The 18,442-nt window shown below is 31.9% G+C and overlaps 1 protein-coding gene across 3 annotated transcripts; it reads left to right on the top strand.

Annotated features, from left to right (window-relative positions):
• The first annotated feature begins 1,298 nt into the window (after positions 1-1,298).
• On the top strand, positions 1,299-18,080 carry LOC143075726 (collagen alpha-5(VI) chain-like). Of its 3 annotated transcripts, none has more exons than XM_076251283.1 (9): positions 1,299-1,429; positions 2,000-2,117; positions 3,280-3,451; positions 4,711-4,820; positions 6,470-6,583; positions 7,227-7,337; positions 8,334-8,578; positions 16,196-16,472; positions 17,363-18,080. In XM_076251283.1, the coding sequence occupies exons 1-9, from the start codon at positions 1,406-1,408 to the stop codon at positions 17,977-17,979; spliced, it is 1,788 nt and encodes a 595-aa protein (XP_076107398.1). In that variant the 5' UTR covers positions 1,299-1,405; the 3' UTR covers positions 17,980-18,080. The 3 variants fall into 3 exon arrangements, with proteins under 3 accessions (XP_076107398.1, XP_076107400.1, XP_076107397.1); XM_076251285.1 differs by having other exon boundaries at positions 1,303-1,429; positions 2,005-2,117; positions 8,295-8,578; XM_076251282.1 differs by having other exon boundaries at positions 1,303-1,429; positions 8,295-8,578.
• Positions 18,081-18,442: the final 362 nt, after the last annotated feature.

The following is an 18,442-nucleotide window of genomic DNA, read 5'->3' as shown; positions in this document are numbered from 1 at the left end:
TGTTGTAAGGTAAACAGTATAAATGAAAAACGGAAATGATCAAAGTACGAGAACTGAAGTGAAAATATATAGTCATACCTAACAATTATTAAAGCTGGCACATACTAAAAATAGAGAGACGAGATATAACATTAAATAAGTTAACATTTAATAACAAAAAGCATTACAAAATATATCAAATGGTCAAAATATATTAAAAAAAAAGGACGATTTGATGGTACAACCAAATGGAGTTTCCCTTTAGAAATTGTAATGTCTACATCTAGTAAAAGACAACTACTGTCGTTTATGTTAATTAGTTAAAGTAAGTTACTTAAGGTAAATTTCGGTAGTATATTTAGAGAACTTTGGATTATTTAACGAAATATAGCATCAAGATAACTCAGTTTGTTTCTCTGTGGAGCATACGGACCTAAGTGTAGAAATGTCTTTTTATGCTTTGTATAGATCTGAGGGGTTACCATTTTCAATTGATTTTTATAGTTTGTTTTTATTTTGTGCAGTAACATCAATATCCCAGGTTATGTGGAAGAATTGAGCACTCATAATTTTAATATGTTTAACCCCATCATATTATTTAAGTCAATAGACTGCAATTGTGTAGTTCATACACATGTTCATTCATGGTTCATGGCTGTCATACATGATTTTCGTAAAAAAATTGTTATATATATAAGATTTCTTCGGTTTTTTTTATTTTCCATGTCCGGGCTTTTTGTAGCAGACTAAAGGTTATGAGTTTTTCATATTGATGAAGGCTGTATGGTTGCCTATGAATGCTTATATCCGCTTCATATGGATTTGGATGGATAGTTTTCTCATAAGAAATCAATCATACCTTATCTTCTTAAGTTTATATTAAAGTGTATGATTTAGATAACAAGAAATACATACAAATCCCATATTTTTAAAACTCTGACTTAGTTCTGAGCAAATTGGAGGGAAATTTAAAAAAAAATAAAGAATTATATTTTGCATCAACATTCAATTTGATAAACACGTACTGGGAGTTAACACAGTTGTTTCTATTGTATTGACGTATTACAATCACAAATACATTTATTTGATGTTTCGTTTATATATTATTGCTAACCTTAGCTCATAATCACCCGATAGTTTTTGTCAATCGAAGTACATTGATTATATGAAATATTTAAACCGACAGTATCAGTTATAAGAAACAAAAACTCAACATTGAAGGAATGTTCCGTGTATTTAAAGAAAGCTATGTTAAACGTTGATATATTGTTTGTTCTTTATCGATTTTGTGCGTGTGTCTCTAAACTACTAATCGATTGTTTATTTTACGTTAGGAATTTATCTAAATTTTGTACTTTCGTTATCAGTGAGAGAAAAATTAAACAATGGAAACGGTATATTATATTTTTGTGAGACTTTAAGATTGATGTTTGATACAACAATCAGTAGTGTAAGTTTATTTAGTTATTGAAACTCATTGACTATATCCTTTTTGTACACACATATATTAATTGGAGCAATTTTTATTCAACTGGTTTTTTTTTTCTCAATTCAAAATATAACATTCAAAAAGCAAAAACAAAGATTTTTATAAAATATGCATATTTCTCAGCTGCGAATTCTAATTGATAGAGATGAATGTAATAAATCATGACATAAGCTACACACTATCTATGGATCTATGCCGAAAGCTAACCGTATTTCCTGAAGTTGATACCAAATCTAATGTTTCATTAATTACTAGGCAAAACAAATTGAATGCATCTATGATATTCAGAAACCGGCTTTAATTAATTGCAAAATAGCAAACACGAATAGGAGAACCTTCTATAAGACAGCAGACAGCTTCATATTCTGATCTAAACTGTGTCTTATGCTGTTCTCCAGGTAATACAGAAAGTCAGTATGGTGTATCTTTTAGTTATTATGAGTATCAATTACATGTTAAGTTCGAAGTTTAGGGAATGATCTTAATTTTTAAGTTTATTCTTTTTTTCATACATAAAATGTGATACAAAAGAGCAGATTTGGATGTGTTATCGTCTACATTTTTGTCTTGAAGAGACAAGCAGATATGAAAAAGTCTATTGATTACAGTGTCATGATTACCAGTATCCTGGCATTTTTTGCTATGGGAGGTAATACCAAACTTGTACTTAAATTTGCTATTTTGATAAGAACAACACGTGTTTTCAATATAAAGCGATGTTGTGCTTTATTACAAATGAGTGGTGTGTACTGCGATAATCATTTAGGTTGCATTTCTGTAAATATTGACAATGCAATTTCCCATAGGAACTCCTTTTACGGCTAAAACTGTACCACTTTTACTATGAAGTTTTGAAAAAAATCTTATCCTAGAATTGAAAGTTCATATGCACCACAATTTTTTTCAAAGGTCAAAATATAGGGCTGTGCGGCATATTTTCAACGTTTATATGCCCTGAACTTCTCAGAGTTTAAACTTACACTAATTTTCTTAACTACCCCTACCTCGAATGAAAGGTTACCACAGATTTCAATGTAAACAATATGCACGTGTTTATTTACTGGTAACATTCCCAAGTTCTGTCTCTGCGATATGGAACACAGAGAGCATAACTGGGAACCAGTATGTAAACAAAATCAATTTTCTATGAATATTTAATTACTCCCCAAAAGAGGTGTGTTTTGAGAAACAGCTGTATTTACAAAGTGCAACCTTTAACTTTTGACTGTGAACAATAACCAAAGATAACAGTTGTAATAGGTTACAAATACTTCAAGTTCATTAAAACGGTGTTTGAAATTTGAGCATAACAAATCTGTTTAATTTAATTATTGATTTTTCACAGCTACAATTTAACAGTTGTTGAACTTTAAAAAAAAGCTTGTGCTACCCAGTCCAGGGTTGTATATTAAATTTGAACACCAGGCGTCAGTTTGAATGTACGTAAATATTTTGATGGTTTTTATCTGGCAAAAATAGTACAGAGTATACTTTAAAAAAAATAGTTGTTATAACATTAGTAATACAAAATCCCTTTTTTGTCATAACATATTATAATTTTTAGTTTATCGCTAATTTATACTTTATTTGTATTATACTGTAAACTGTGATATTTCAATATACGATCGTCTATAGTAACATGTGTCCAAACCGTAGGCTGGGTTCTCAATTGACCGTAGTCAATTTTTCTTTCTTTTATTATAAACAATGTACATAATTCGACAGTTATTGATGAAAAAAGACAAATAAAAAACCGACGGAATTACTCTGTTTGAATTAAATAAAATAAAAAATGTTAATGTAATATACAGTTGCAGGGGCCTGGGAAGAACATAATGGAACATTATACTTACTTCTTAAAAATCACCAAAATGTAATCAAAAAAACTTGGGAGAACGCTGTTGTGATGTGTGAGAAGGAGGACGCTATTTTATTTTCTCCGACTGCACATATGAATAGATGGACCATAGCTTTTTTAAAAAGGTAAATTGAATTTCATTTACGAAACTTTTTCTTGGTTGTATTATGCAACTTTTAATGCATCACACACACAAAGTAACATTTCTGATATATTGTATGCATCATAAAAACAAAGTTGCATTTCTGATATTGTGTATGCATCACAAACACAAAGTTACCATTCTGATATTGTGTATGCATTACAAATAAAGGCTATGGTCTTTTATCAGTTTTGACAACAACGTGTTCGATGCCGCTGCTGTTGGACGTTGTGTTGCCTATGGTATCACCATTCAAAAGTCACCACTTTTGTTGTTCATTGATACGGTAAGTTTTGTAAACTTTCTGTTTACAAAGGGTTGAACTGTTCGAATTATTTCTAATGTCCTACCATAGCCAAAAATAACTAATAAAATTGAAAATGGAAATAGGGAAGTGTCAAAGAGACAACAACCCGACCATAGAGCAGACAACAGCAGAAGGTCACCAACAGGTCTTCAATGCAGCGAGAAATTCCCGCACCCGAAGGCGTCCTTCAGCTTGCCCCTAAACAAATATATATGCTAGTTCAGAGATAATGAACGCCATACTAAACTCCAAATTGTACACAAGAAACCAAAAGTTAAAATAATACAAGACTAACAAAGGTCAGAGGCTCCTGACTTGGGAAAGGCGCAAAAATGCGGCGGGGTTAAACATGTTTGTGAGATCTCTACCCTCCCCCTATACCTCTAGCCAATGCAGAAAAGTAAACGCATTACAATACGCACATTAAAATTCAGTTCAAGAGAAGTCTGAGTCTGATGTCAGAAGATGTAACCAAAGAAAATAAACAAAATGACAATAATACATAAATAACATCAGTCTACTAGCAGTTAACTGACATGCCAGCTCCAGACTTCAAATTTTTGTAAAACCTATTGGAATTTTGGGTTCTAAATGCTCTCCATGTTCGTTTGTTATTTTACTATACAACTATTGTTTTAATGCAAAAGTCACTGATATGTCTTTTAATACGAATCGCGCGTCTGGCGTACCAAATTAGAAGCCTGGTATCTTGGATAAATTATTTCCAGACATATTTTTCAAAGGAAAACGATAAGCTGGTATACATAAAAATCATTTTCGCGATACGTGTTCCATGAAAAAGGTGTTCGAATTCGTCATTGAAGCGAGGCAAACAGTACAACATTTACATACCAGTATTGCTGGACATGAACAGCAATTTCAAGTATTGCTAACTTGAATCAAAATCACTAGAGATTTTTTTTTTTATATTGAAGGAATGGTATCGAAAATAGTTGGATTGGTATAAACGATAAATGTACAGAAGCAAACTGGATATGGTCAGATGGATCTCCCGTCAATAAAACTGATTGGCAGTGGGCAAAGAGTACGTACTTCATACACATATTTGTCTTTGTTGGGACTGTCACGTGTATGTTGATTACATAACAATGCTTATATTTTAAGGCATTTGTAACAGTTTTTAGTGGCATCACTTTAATATCCTGTTGTAGTTATCACACAGGGTACAATTATGGATATTAGTGGTTTATCTGAAAGCATTATGCTTAACATATGTTCTTCAAGTGATAGGTTTTCGTCAAACATTCTTGGTGTCGGACGGAAGATACTGCTAAACACTCAAATTAAAAGAAGATGCAATATATATTATGTTGAGATAGTTACTCAAAAACACAATGTGGGTGTTATTCATTGGCGTTGAATCAAGCTCAGTATTTCTAAGAAACTTACAATGAAAAATAGAATAATGTCTTGACCACAACTTCTGTTAAACATGATAGTGTTTACATGACACATATTCATTACACGTACTCAAAAGATCGCACTCCCATAGCTGGTTTTCATCTCAAAGTCTTTTTTTCAACACTAAATATTTAGAAGATGCATTTCACGCTAGATCTGTGTAATGACTAAAACAGTAGCGGAGTTAATTCAACAAACTGTTATTTATATCTTAAAGGGAAATCTAAGAAATATAGTACTAACTTATCAGACAATCTAATTGTAACATACAGAAACAATAAAAAAATAAGCGAAATATAATAAGCTTACACTTAAAACACAAAGAATCTTCCTACAGACGTCCTCACGAAAAACAATCCCAGTAAAGTTTATAATAAAAATAGAAAGATGTTCTTTCTGTTCAAGATACAAGATTACTTAACACAATGAAACAATGAAAATTGATAAAATAAAGAGAAAGTGGCAGGGCTTATAATTTCGTCCTTCATTTGAAAGTCACTAAAAGGTCATCAAAATAAATTAAAAGTTTTCACTTCAATGTCAATCAAAGAAGACGCAAGTAATTGTTAGAGTAAATTTGTTGCCAGATTCTATTACGCTGTATCTGTGTTTTGAAGCACACAACTAAAGCGTGATGTTAGCAAAAAAGGATCGCACCAGAAAAACAATCTTACATAATTTACTAACCAATTGCTTGCATGAATTGTCCAACAATTCAGCAATGTTAGATATGTTCTTCAATTTCGAATAGTACTGTATTTGGCCTTTTTATCTTTTTTCGATTCGAGCATCCTTGATGAGTCTTTTGTAGACGAAATGCGCGTCTGGTGCAAATACAAAATTTTAATCCTTGTATCTTTGATGAATTTATCCACTTTATTTGGTTTCATTGTTTGCACATCCAACATTACTATATAAAATGGAGGAGGGTCTCACAATATACAGTGCAATTTAAATGCGTTGTGTTGTTGTTTTATTATAAACTGTTGTGTTGATTGTTTATGTAGTAGTGGATTGCATATAGGTTGTGGGACCCCTAAAGTAAAGTACGTTTACTTTAGGGGTCCAACTAAAAAACATATTTTTTTAAGATTGACTTAGATATGCATCTAGAAAAACACAGAGCAAATAAACATTAATACGTAAGAGGATTTGAAAGGGAACTACTTTTAATAAATACAAACAATTCGGAAGAATTTACAATATATCAATGAAAATGTACATAAAAACGAGACAAATATTTCGATATACTTCATTTGTGTATTTTTACAGATGAACCTAACAACAAGAATGTTGAAAATTGCGGTCAAGTATACAAGGACTCAACCTGGAATGATTTATCTTGCAATGATAACACAGTCAAACTCCCAGTGATATGTCAAAAATGTAGGTTTTTCTGATAAAAATACAGTAACAAAGACAAGTTGATTTAGGCACGAGAGAAATGTTATTGTTTGCCAATTTCTTTTCAAACAGGAACAGGAAAACTCACGCAATTAAAAACCCAGAACACACTGAAAAGCAGTGAGAAAATCAGGCGTTAAATCATCAAAAACACGATCTTTACCTAATGTCAAAACAGTCAATATAAAAATTATAGAAGGGAATAAAAAATAAGATAAAGGGTTGCGTTATACAAGAGGATAAACGGAAAAAAGGCAACAAAGAAAACACAGATCGATGACAAGCAAATAATTTATCAGATTGTATTTACAAACAGCTTGTCTATGAGAATGCATTACGCAAAAAAATTGCAAAGAAGCAAGTTTTGAAGATAAAAGTATCTGGAAGGGTAATATGTACGGATTCCACTTCACTAATAGTTTCAGACGGCCCCTAGCGCCTGTTTGAGTGAAATTCTTTGGTACATTTCACAAACGCGACACCGGGATTCTCAATTTTGATCTTGGCTACAGATGTGCATGAAAAGACATAAACACAAGAATAAAACAAAAGTATTGCCGAAAGAAAGTTGTTAAAATAATGTCATTGTATTATTCAGAAATGATTCGTTTAAACATTTTTAAAGGTAAACCTTGTGATTCAAATGATAATAATACAACATGCAGTAATGAAACCAGTGTCGATAATTTGTACTGTGACGGTGTACATAGGATACAGTGGAATCTTTGTAAACCAGGTATAAATATTGTTTTAAACAATGTTAAGATTATGCAGATAACTTATATCAATTTTTTAATGATAACTTTTGTCTGCCTGTTAACGGGTGATTACAGTCATGAGATGTTCCCCTCTTAAAAGTAACTTGTTCGATAGATTAAAATAAAGGTTCAGAATTGAATTCTTTGACAGATTATGGTGAAATTGAAATATGAAAGAGAGGTGTAAGGCAGTTCTCTATCATTCTTTTATATTCAAATTATCTTATGTCCGGAGTCTAACATATTGATACTTTCTTGATGTTTAAAATTGTGAAATTAACTATAAATTATTCATCACCATACTTAAATTGAAAGGTGCATGAGCGGGATAAGAATATTGTAAAATTCATTCCTGGGTCAGATAAAATGCCTTTTTATATAAAGTTCGTTTTTTCCTCAAAGTAGAATGGGTTTAGAAAAGGGAAATAAATTAAGCCACTTTATACGCTTATGAATTGATATTTTATACCAGGGTAGACTTGGGTTTAGACATATATTTATACTGGTCTTCTTTAAAGCAGCTGTATTATCCACCAAAAGTGATGCCACCTTTGTGCTACTAGGCATATAATGTATATTCATTTCCGAGTCCGGTCTGATGGGGTTAAATGAGATGTAAAGTATGTAGAAAAATTCATGCTCTTTGCATCTTTACAGGCTATTCAAAATTTCTTTCAGGGGTCTGTAGTTGATTTTGCAAGATTTAACTGTCCTCTCCTTTCCCAAAACTACCCTTATTCGAAGTGGCAGTTAAAATGTCATGACCATGTTTCCGTCGGACAGCCTTGACGGATCTACATATTTTATTAAGGGTTAATGGTTTTTCGTCCTCGACATCCATGAAATAAATGCCACGTAAAGCAAATAACATGTTTAGTGTAGTATTCGTAATACATTACTTAAAGATGTAAATTTCTGATTTGTTTTTGTGAAAGACTGTCGACCTGGGCCAGCTGATATTCTTTTCATGATAGATACATCTGCCAGTATAGTAGGCTGTCTGAATAGAACTATCGATATTATGACGAACATTGTCTCGAAGCTTCCAATAGGGCCGAAAGATTTCCAAATAGCTTTGATGAAATACAGCTATAATCCAACGCTTGTCTTTAACTTTGTACAATATACAGATATACGATCGATAACATCTGGATTTGATGACATAAACAATACAAATGGACCAACATATACTGGTAAAGCTTTACAAAAAGCAGACGAGGTAAGAATCATGTAACAATAAAATAAACTGTCACATGTGGAGCAGGATCTGCTTACACTTTAGGAATGTTTAGTACTAAATGCGCTTCAACTTCGTACTTTATTTGGCCTTTTTAACATTTTATGATTCGAGCGTCACTGATGAGTCTTTTGTAAACGAAACGCGAGTCTGGTGTAAATATAAACTTCCAATCCTGGTATCTATGATGAGTTTATTCCAGAGAACCAGATATTACCTTCGAATTGTTTTGTGGGGTTTGTGTTTCCCAGTAATAGCCGACTAGCCTACTATTAAGTATATCTATGGAAACTGTGAAATAGAATTTGATAAATGTAAAGGAAGAAGATACATGATGTAATACGAAACCTTTATTTAATGAAGAAACAACAATATGATCAAAGGCAAAAAACACGAAATACAAACAATTGTCATTAAAATGCTTCAAAGAAAACAAAATTAAAATGAACATGTCAAAAGAAAAATAATAAAAAGAAGAATTGTACGGAAGCCGATAAGGGCCATTCAAAAACAAATTTTTATGTCGTAATTACGACATAGCATGTCGTTATACACTGGTTCTCCGTTAAAGCGCCCAACGTCAGAGTAAAAAATGAGAAAATATAAATTTCATCAAAACTTGTTTATAAAAACATGGAACATCCTCATAGTGTATTCTACCCACCCTATAAATTTCAGCATGTAATATTTTACCGTTGATTTGTAATGATCGAGACAGTTTAGATGAAAGAAAATTAAAAAAACATATATTTAACGTCATTTTATTTGCTTTGACGTCGTGATTTTCAATACCAAAATGCTTAACAAATTTTTTTTTATTATTTCACGTAAACTTTTATTTCTTGTTTCTCGTTTTCCTTGTTAGTTTAAATTAAGCATAATATTCAGTCATGTCTGCATTATTATATAAGTCTGTTTTATCTCTTCAACACAAATTAAGGTTATAAATCTGCCTTTATGCTTTTTCCGTGTGAACTAGTATGCTAAACAATCCAGTCAGGATGTCAGACCTGTACAAAGCAGGATCAATATTGATATCGTATTAACATGCTTTCAACCCGAATATGTATGTAATTCGCCAATGAATCCTCCTCCTTTTCATCATAATCTTATTTACCAATCTGTGTTACCATGACTTATCACTGATGTGGTCATACTTATACTGTAAACAAATATATAACTTTTAAAATTGAGAATGGAAATGGGGAATGTGCCAAATAGACAACAACCCGACCATAGAAAAAAACAACAGCAGAAGGTCACCAACAGGTCTTCAATGTAGCGAGAAATTCCCGCACCCGGAGGCGTCCTTCAACTGGCCCCTAAACAAATATATACTAGTTCAGTGATAATGAACGCCATACTAATTTCCAAATTGTACACAAGAAACCAAAATTAAAATAATACAAAACTAACAAAGGCCAGAGGCTCCTGACTTGGGACAGGCGCAAAAATGCGGCGGGGTTAAACATATTTGTGAGATCTCAACCCTCCCCCTATACCTCTAGCCAATGTAGAAAAGTAAACGAAAAATGACAATAATACATAAATAACAACAGACTACTAGCAGTTAACTGACATGCCAGCTCCAGACTTCAATTAAACTGACTGAAAGATTATGATTTCATCATATGAACATCAGGCACAATCCGTCCCTTTAAACTGTTTCAATTTCAAAATGCACAACGCTTGAATCCCTTGCTTTGGTCTGGTACTGTTTTGAAAATTTCTTTCGAAGCCGAAACTCAAATCTTGTATCTTTGATACGTTCAATGTGTCGGAAATTTGAAAAAAATAAGGAGAGAGACGAGAAGTGTCTATTAGTTTTTTGTGCAGACCAATGGGAGTATGTCCTTAAAATTGAACACTCTAATATAATAATAAGAAGATATGGTATGATTGCAAATGAGACAACTCCAGTATACATTTAACAAATCAAGATAGTCGGTATTATAGACTTAATTCGTTACATAGTGTGTTAGTGACCTAATACGATATATACAGGGTCAGTAAATTCCATATGAGGTTTTATTTTGGCTCAAACTCCATTATGGAATTTACTGACCCCATATATATGGTATTACATGTAGGTCACTACATCACTATGTAACTGACAATATCTGACCAAAGTTTAAACGAATCACTTATTTGATTATGTTTACAGTTTTTATAATACTGCAATTTACAAATATAGGATATAAGATTTATTGATATAGGTTGTCTGAACGCACAGTGGCAAATATTTCATGTAGATTGATGACCGGGAGAAGAACATTTAGAAAATTTATAAGATCTTGCATGCGTTGTCGGTGCATGATAAATAATTGAAAAGGTTCAATATAAATATACAAAAAAACAACGATGAGAGAGAAACGACAAAAAATAATCCAGCAAAATATGAAATATAAAATCATTTTCATGGATTATTTTTCATCCTCTTTGTTGGTTTGCTGTAGTCTATTAAAATCACACTGACTTTAATTTTAAGACAACCATAAACGACCAAATAAACAGCTTCTCCTAGTAGATCCTCTTATGCTAGTAGAATTATGCATCCTATTCCGCTTGAATATCAGATAGTTATTTGAAATAATTCAAGATATATGAGATGGTTTACAATTAAAAAAATAAAGACAACATCCCCTCCCACCCCCACCCCCACCCCTAAAAAAAAAATAAAGAAAAAAGGCAATTAATTTAAGAATAGAAAATAACATTATTTGGTTGAAAGGTAAAAAAAAAATGAAAATTGAAAAAAGGTAAAATGAAAAATAAAAGGGATAAATGATTTGAAGAATAATGAAACTTTGCGTCTTCTGCATATTAATAATTATTATTGACAATATTCTAGTAGATCATTCCGGATGAAATGTTTAACTTTCAAATTGGTAGTAAACGCAACTGTTCAAATGAAATTACGATGCATATTTCATACATTCATAAGCATCGGTGTTTTTCGCTAAACTCCCGATCTTGCATGAGTTAACGTATCATTTCGTCTCCTATTGCAGGCAAATTTAACCTTTCATCCTCCTCCTGCATTGTGTCAACAATTATTTTTATAGTTTTACACACTTTGAAAAAATAGTTTGTGACAGATGTCAGACCACGATAAGCATAAGCAACAAAAAGATCTGCAATAGTTGGTGAAGAAAAAGATATAAATTTCATGCGTCCGAAGCGTTTTTTTTTAATTTATCTTCATCATTTACGTCAGCGACGAGTATTTGAAATATAAGGATGTCAAAGAAATGAATGAGTTGATGAGCTATATTACTGAAAGGACTGTGACAAAAATAGTCGATTGTAACATTGATTGATTGAGGTGAAACCTTAGGTATCTTTATAATTCTAAAACATATTAATTGACAATTGATTGGAATTGTAAGGGTTTGCAAAATCAAAACATTGTCATAATTCTTGCGTCCTCAGTTTCATACTGATGCTTGAGGACGGTTGACATTGTCTTCGATTTTTTGGGGGTATAATATTTTTTTTTAGTACCAAAAAATCTTAGATAAATTTTAATATTCTCCCGAAACAATTGATTGATAAGCACTGTTTCTTTCTATATTGTGTTGGTTGGACAGATAAGTAATCAAGGATAAAATCTACTTTTGATGATCAAATTTTTATACTCTCCGATTTCAGATATCTTTCATGTCGGTTAACTACCGGTACTGTCTCTGAACGTTCAGCTCCACATTACTAGTACCTCAGATCACAAGGAAAATATGATCAAATATATCTCATGTCATCTTTACTTTTGTATATTATCTAAGCTTTCCAACTTATTTTGAAAAAATGAAATACTTGGTGTTTTTTCCCCTCCAAGTTTGATTTTAATTCTAATTGATACATGATATCAATTAAGCAGTACAGCGACTGAATAAAAAGGGGGTTACATGGAGTAGTGTCGTCATACGTGTGTTATTGATACAGGCAAGACAATATATCTTGTCAAAATCTTATCGTACTATACAGAAGTTTTCAAATGCAGGAACTGAACATAAGAACTTTACAGAAAAAATCATATATTTCTCACTGACTAGAGAATTACAGCGTTCAGAAATGTAGATTCCCTCACCTAAAACAGACCGTAATATATATATATACAGTGTATCATTGTAACGGGTAGTTTTGTTTAATCTATTTTACTGTGTCTATTTTCGAAAAGAATGTTGTACAAGGTTAATAATATATATAATGCCCTTTAGGCCGACGTCGTAATTTCATTTTAATAATGAAAGAAAGTACACTACAGCTCAGGTGGATTTTGCTTTGTCCAACCGTTTACAGTGGGAGTGGTGGGCGCCGGGTGGTCAAACTTTCTAGCTTGCCCCCTCTGTCCATCCATAGGAGTGGGCATGCAATTTCTTTTGCTTAATCAAAAGACTGGCAAGTACAGTCAATTGAAAAAAGCAGATAATATGAAAAAGAAGGTGTAGTATTATTGCCAATGAGACAACTGACCAAAATGACACAGACATTAACAACTATAGGTCACCGTACGGCCTTCAACAATAAGCACAGCTATAAAAGGCCCTGATGAAATATTTTTAATCACTATTTTTACAAAAATGAGATTATAGCTAGGGTAGGCTGCCCACGGTGGGCCGGTGGAAAAAGCAAAATTCGACCGGGCTGTGGTATAATTAAAAGCTTCCCTCCTTGTTCAATACGAAAACACTCATAAGGAAGAGCAATTTGTATGGCTACTTGCAGTTGCATAATTGTTAAATCTTGTTGAATTTGATATCAAATTTATATAATTCATAGAAGTTTCATATCTTGAATATTGATAACGGGTTTACATTATTTACTTGCTATACAAACGTCCGTTTTTTCTTCTGCTTCTAGATTTAAGAAATAAGCAACTCTGTTACACTCTAACAATTGATTATTAAAATTGGTACATGGTGTCTTCGTATGTCTTCTGATAACAATATATTATTGATATTTAAGTGAAATATCCACCATCCGTTATAAATATCTAATATGTTAATTTGGCATGCCATACTCGATAAAAAGTGCGGACGTGATAGAAAGCACCATTTACCAAAACGTCAACGGAGAGTACATTCCACGGAGGTTACATTTCGACGATTTCGTCATTTATGAACCATAATATGAGTATCTGAAGATAAAAGTTGTTCTAAAATTTAATGTTGACACCGTTATCGATCTGTTGGATGTGGAGTTTATTTACAAAATTGGTGTTTGTTAAGATTTGACCATTCCACGGAGATTGCATGCTTAACAAATCTCTGCAGTTTTCAACTTTGTTTAGTTTTTCAGACTGATGTAATTTGAAATAAATGACCATTGTAATAAATAAAACTATTTATAATAACCTTATGATCAAATTTTACTTATATCACACTCTGTGTTGTACTAAATATTTTGTCTTGCTTGGTCTTTTATCCATCTTCGGAAATTTCAGGTTTAGGAAGAAAACATTATGGACGGCCGATACGATCACTATCGTTGTGAAAACCATACTAAACTTTATATAAATCAAAGATATAGATAATAAAGAAATCCAAAAATTCTTAGATATACGTATAACAAGCTACGGGTATATTACTTGAAGTCGTTAGGTTTGCTTTGTAACGGTGGGACAAAATAACGTCATAAAATGGGCGCTTTAACGGAGAACCAGTGTATAACGACATGTTATGTCGAAATTACGACAATAGTTATTTTTTTTTGAATGGCCCTTATCGGCTTCCGTAGAATTGAGATCAACGCCAAGTTAAATAAATTTTCCGAAAAGTTGTCCCCTGAACGGAATGCTGTTATTCAAATATTGCTTTAGAACTTCAAAACTAAAATTTCGTCTTAATTCCCGTACATTTCTTTTTATTGTCTTTTGTATGCTGAAAAAAAAAGCTTTTTACCAATCATGTTCTTCCTAATTCTATTATAAAAAAGAAGATGTGGTATGATTGTCAATGAGACAACTATCCACAAGAGACCAAAATGACACAGAAATTAACAACTATAGGTCACCATACCGCCTTCAACAATGAGCAAAGCCCATACCGCAGAGTCAGCTATAAAAGGCCCCGAAATGACTTCAAACGAGAAAACTAACGGCCTTATTTATGTATAAAAAATTAACGAAAAACAAATAAGTATCACATAAACAAACGACAACCCCTGAATTACAGGCTCCTGACTTGGGACAGGCACATACATACATAATGTGGCGGGGTTAAACATGTTAGCGGGATCCCAACCCTCTCCTAACCTGGGACAGTGGTATAACAATACAACATAAGAACGAACATTAGTCAAATTTAGTGACTTTGATAAATAAAAAGTAAAATCACAAAAATACTGAACTCCGAGGAAAATTCAAAACGGAAAGTCCATAATCAAAGTGCAAAATCGAAAGTTCAAACACATCAAACGAATGGATAACAACTGTCATATTCATGTCAGGATCTTGTATAAAATGGAAGCTTCCCAGAATAAGGATATAGAGAATACGTAAAGAAGTTCATAACAGAGAAACGATTTGTATTCATTGAACAATTATTATAAAAAGTCAAGATAAAAGAATATAACATACCAATTTCTGACATTATTTGTCTAAATATTTTGGTATATGAAAAGTATATGCAGTATGAATGCCAATGAGACAACTATTTTGCGTCGGAAATAAGAGTTAACATTCAAATCTGGAGAACACAGAAACCAAAGATAATAAAAGTTATATGTATAATTGAAAATGCATATAAAGTAAACAGCAACATCATGTGTTGTATTATTCCTCTTTGCAATATATTTAATAACATAGCGCATCATTAATATAATATTTAATCTGACTTTTATACACCTATTGTTTGATATTATAACCTTGGAATGAAATTGATTTTAATGAGCAATGACGTGATCTTTTTATGTTTTTCTTCAATATACTCATACGAACATAAAGATTCTCTTAATACGTAAATAAAACAAAAAGCAATGTGAGATGAGAAATTGTAGTGATCAGTTTAATATAAATAAATTGGGACATTTCTGGTCATGTATATCATGGTCTCCAAATCTCCGAATGAAGGAAGGAAATCTACAAATATAAAAATGTTCAATCAGAAAAAGAGATAACACTATTCAATAACATATCATGAATGCAAAATATACGTGCACATGAAGGTCTGATCAATGTATTTTCTCGACAAGAGAAAAGGCGCGAAATCCAGATATATATGTATGAAAACCGAATTACCGAGTCTAAGCGTATGCGAATATTTATACGCCAAATTAAGAAATGAATGTTTCTTAGTATTGGTACATTGCCTTGAATTTTTTGTTTCGTTTACAAATAACTAGCAACTTTATATAATCATATGCAGTTCTTTGGAATGTCTTGCTTTGTAGTAATTATATTTGAATTTTAGTGTAAATATCAATATGTATATTTTTCGTTTAGTGTGTCGACTGCAGTTTACCTTATACTAAGAATATATTAAACATTGTGTTGTGAAAATAGCTGATATTTTCTGCAATTATTTTTATCTTTCTAAAACATCTGGAATTTGTATCTATCATTTTTAGTATCTGTCTACATTTAAGCATTTTTAATTGTAGATATTTTATGACAAGACGTCTGGATCTCGTATTTCTGTTTATAAATACATCATTCTAATTTATGATGGTTTGTCATCTGATAGAATGAAAACAATGACAGAAGCAAAGAAAATGAGAGAGAAAAGAATAAAAATTTTCTCAGTAGGTATTGGGAATGCAGTATCACACGAGGAGATACTCAACATTGCATATAGTGAATATTATGCATTTAACCATATTCACCTAGATGATATATACAATCAGCTAATACAAGACAGCATAGATGTTAGTTGTACAGGTAAACTATTATCTACATGATGTAATGTTGATGAATATTTACAGCCGATTTCTATGAGTATGTAGCTAAAGGTAGTATCTTTGGTTAGCTTGCTTGCTTGCTGAACCGGGAAGTCATTGTTAGGTAAGATATACTACCCTCCTTTTAAAGAAGCCTAGTCCTACGGACAACAAAGCTAACCAATTATGTTACCTTTAGCTATATACTCATTGAAATCGGCTGTAAAACCTTTTTACCTCATGGTTGTAGTTTGAGGGATTGGTTGGCTTGCTTGCTTTGTTTTATGAATGTTGCTCAGGCATTGTAATTAAGATCAAAAGATAGCAAGCTGAAGCCCCGCCAATCTTTTGTTTGCAGATATCGATCTCAAGTGAAATAATTGAGCAAACATAATTTTATACCAAAAATATTCGTTAGTGGATATTTAGAAATTTACGTATCAACGTAACGTCCTACATCGTATAAACCAGGCTCGTTTTAAATGGATTATATTGTTGATTATAAGTTAAAGTTAAAATTTACAAGCTGTATTCAAAATCATGCAAAAATCTGTGACATCACACGTTTACTGTTTGTTTCATGATCTTAATGATCTTAATGTTCTTAAAGTGAACGCCACTCACACTTTCTATAATTAAATTATTTATACTTTTTACAATTTTTTTTACCAGATTTATTTCCATGGTATTTCAAAAAGACCGTTTATCTTTCTGTGTAATGAAATGAGAACAGAATATACTGCATGTCAATCAAAAAAATCTATTACATTTGTGACACTGTAAAAATTTTACACAATAATATTTAACACTATATACATTTGTACGTACTGATGAATGCAATTTCCTTTATTGTCATTGACAAATTAATGCAACTTATTTTTGTTTATTTAGTGTGCGTACGTAACACAGAGGCGGACATCATTATACTTTTAGATGTCCAAAAGAACCAGTCAAATATCGTGTTCCAGTACCGACATAAAGCCATCGAGAAATTTCTAAAAGTTTTAAATAACGATAGGTCTAACAAACGAGTAGGCATGATAGCATACTCAGATCATGCTGATTATATTTTCAAATTATCGTGGTTGAACAACGTAGACAAACTTATCGGTGATGCCAATAATGTTGACATAGACAAAGTATCTGTCGAATCGAATCTAAGCCATACTCTTCAATTTGTAGGCGTTGATGCCTTTTCGAATTCAAATGGTGGACGAATGTCTTCTAGGAAAATAGTTATGATGTTTTCCTCCTTAACTTCCGATTATTCCGCTGATATAAAAGACCAAATACTAAATTTAAACAAATCTGATATTGAAGTTATAGGAGTAGCCACAGGCCATGATGAGGCTATTTTAAATCATTATACAAAAATTCTTTTGGATCCGAGTCAGTTATTGTTTATATCTGATGACTCGCGTAGTGATCCATTTGTTTGTTTAAAAGTTTTATCTGCTATGACGTCATATCATACATGTAATGATAATGTTTTTCAAATATATCCATAATGAATGATTTTAAATTGGAATCTAAGTATTAGCCATAATTGACATTTTAATCTGATTTCATACATAAATGATAATAATAAAAAAAAAGTTATATATATCAATCGATGACAATTGAATAAAGAAATAGCAATACATACCAAAATGTCCCACAACCACCATAAAAAACCAAGTACGGTGAACCATAGTTGTTAATTTCTGTGTCATTGTGGTCTCTTGTTGTGGAGGGATGTCTGATTGACAATCATACTACATCTTCGTTTTATATATATATGACTATCAGTACACAATCGCATTGGTATACACTTCAGGCAAAAAAAATAAAATCGCTCAAGTTACAGATTTCTGAGTAACAAACAAAATATCGATATCTCTCTTATGATAACTGAATGAGTAAACAACCGTCTAAAGGTTATGTGTTCTCATTCATTCCAAGAGGTCAGGGTTTTATTCTTAAATTGATCAT

The sequence above is a fragment of the Mytilus galloprovincialis genome, chromosome 5, assembly GCF_965363235.1.
Source record: "Mytilus galloprovincialis chromosome 5, xbMytGall1.hap1.1, whole genome shotgun sequence".
NCBI classification, from domain to species: domain Eukaryota; kingdom Metazoa; phylum Mollusca; class Bivalvia; order Mytilida; family Mytilidae; genus Mytilus; species Mytilus galloprovincialis.
The sequence above is the reverse complement of the archived record's forward strand: the minus strand, read 5'-3'. Positions and strand labels throughout refer to the sequence as shown.

Coding starts and splice junctions, on each gene's coding strand:
- LOC143075726 (XM_076251282.1), top strand. CDS start 1,406: ATGTTTGATACAACAATCAGTAGT. Junction 1,430..1,999: donor TTGATACAACAATCAGTAGT/GTAAGTTTATTT, acceptor GTGATACAAAAG/AGCAGATTTGGATGTGTTAT. Junction 3,452..4,710: donor ACCATAGCTTTTTTAAAAAG/GTAAATTGAATT, acceptor TTTATATTGAAG/GAATGGTATCGAAAATAGTT.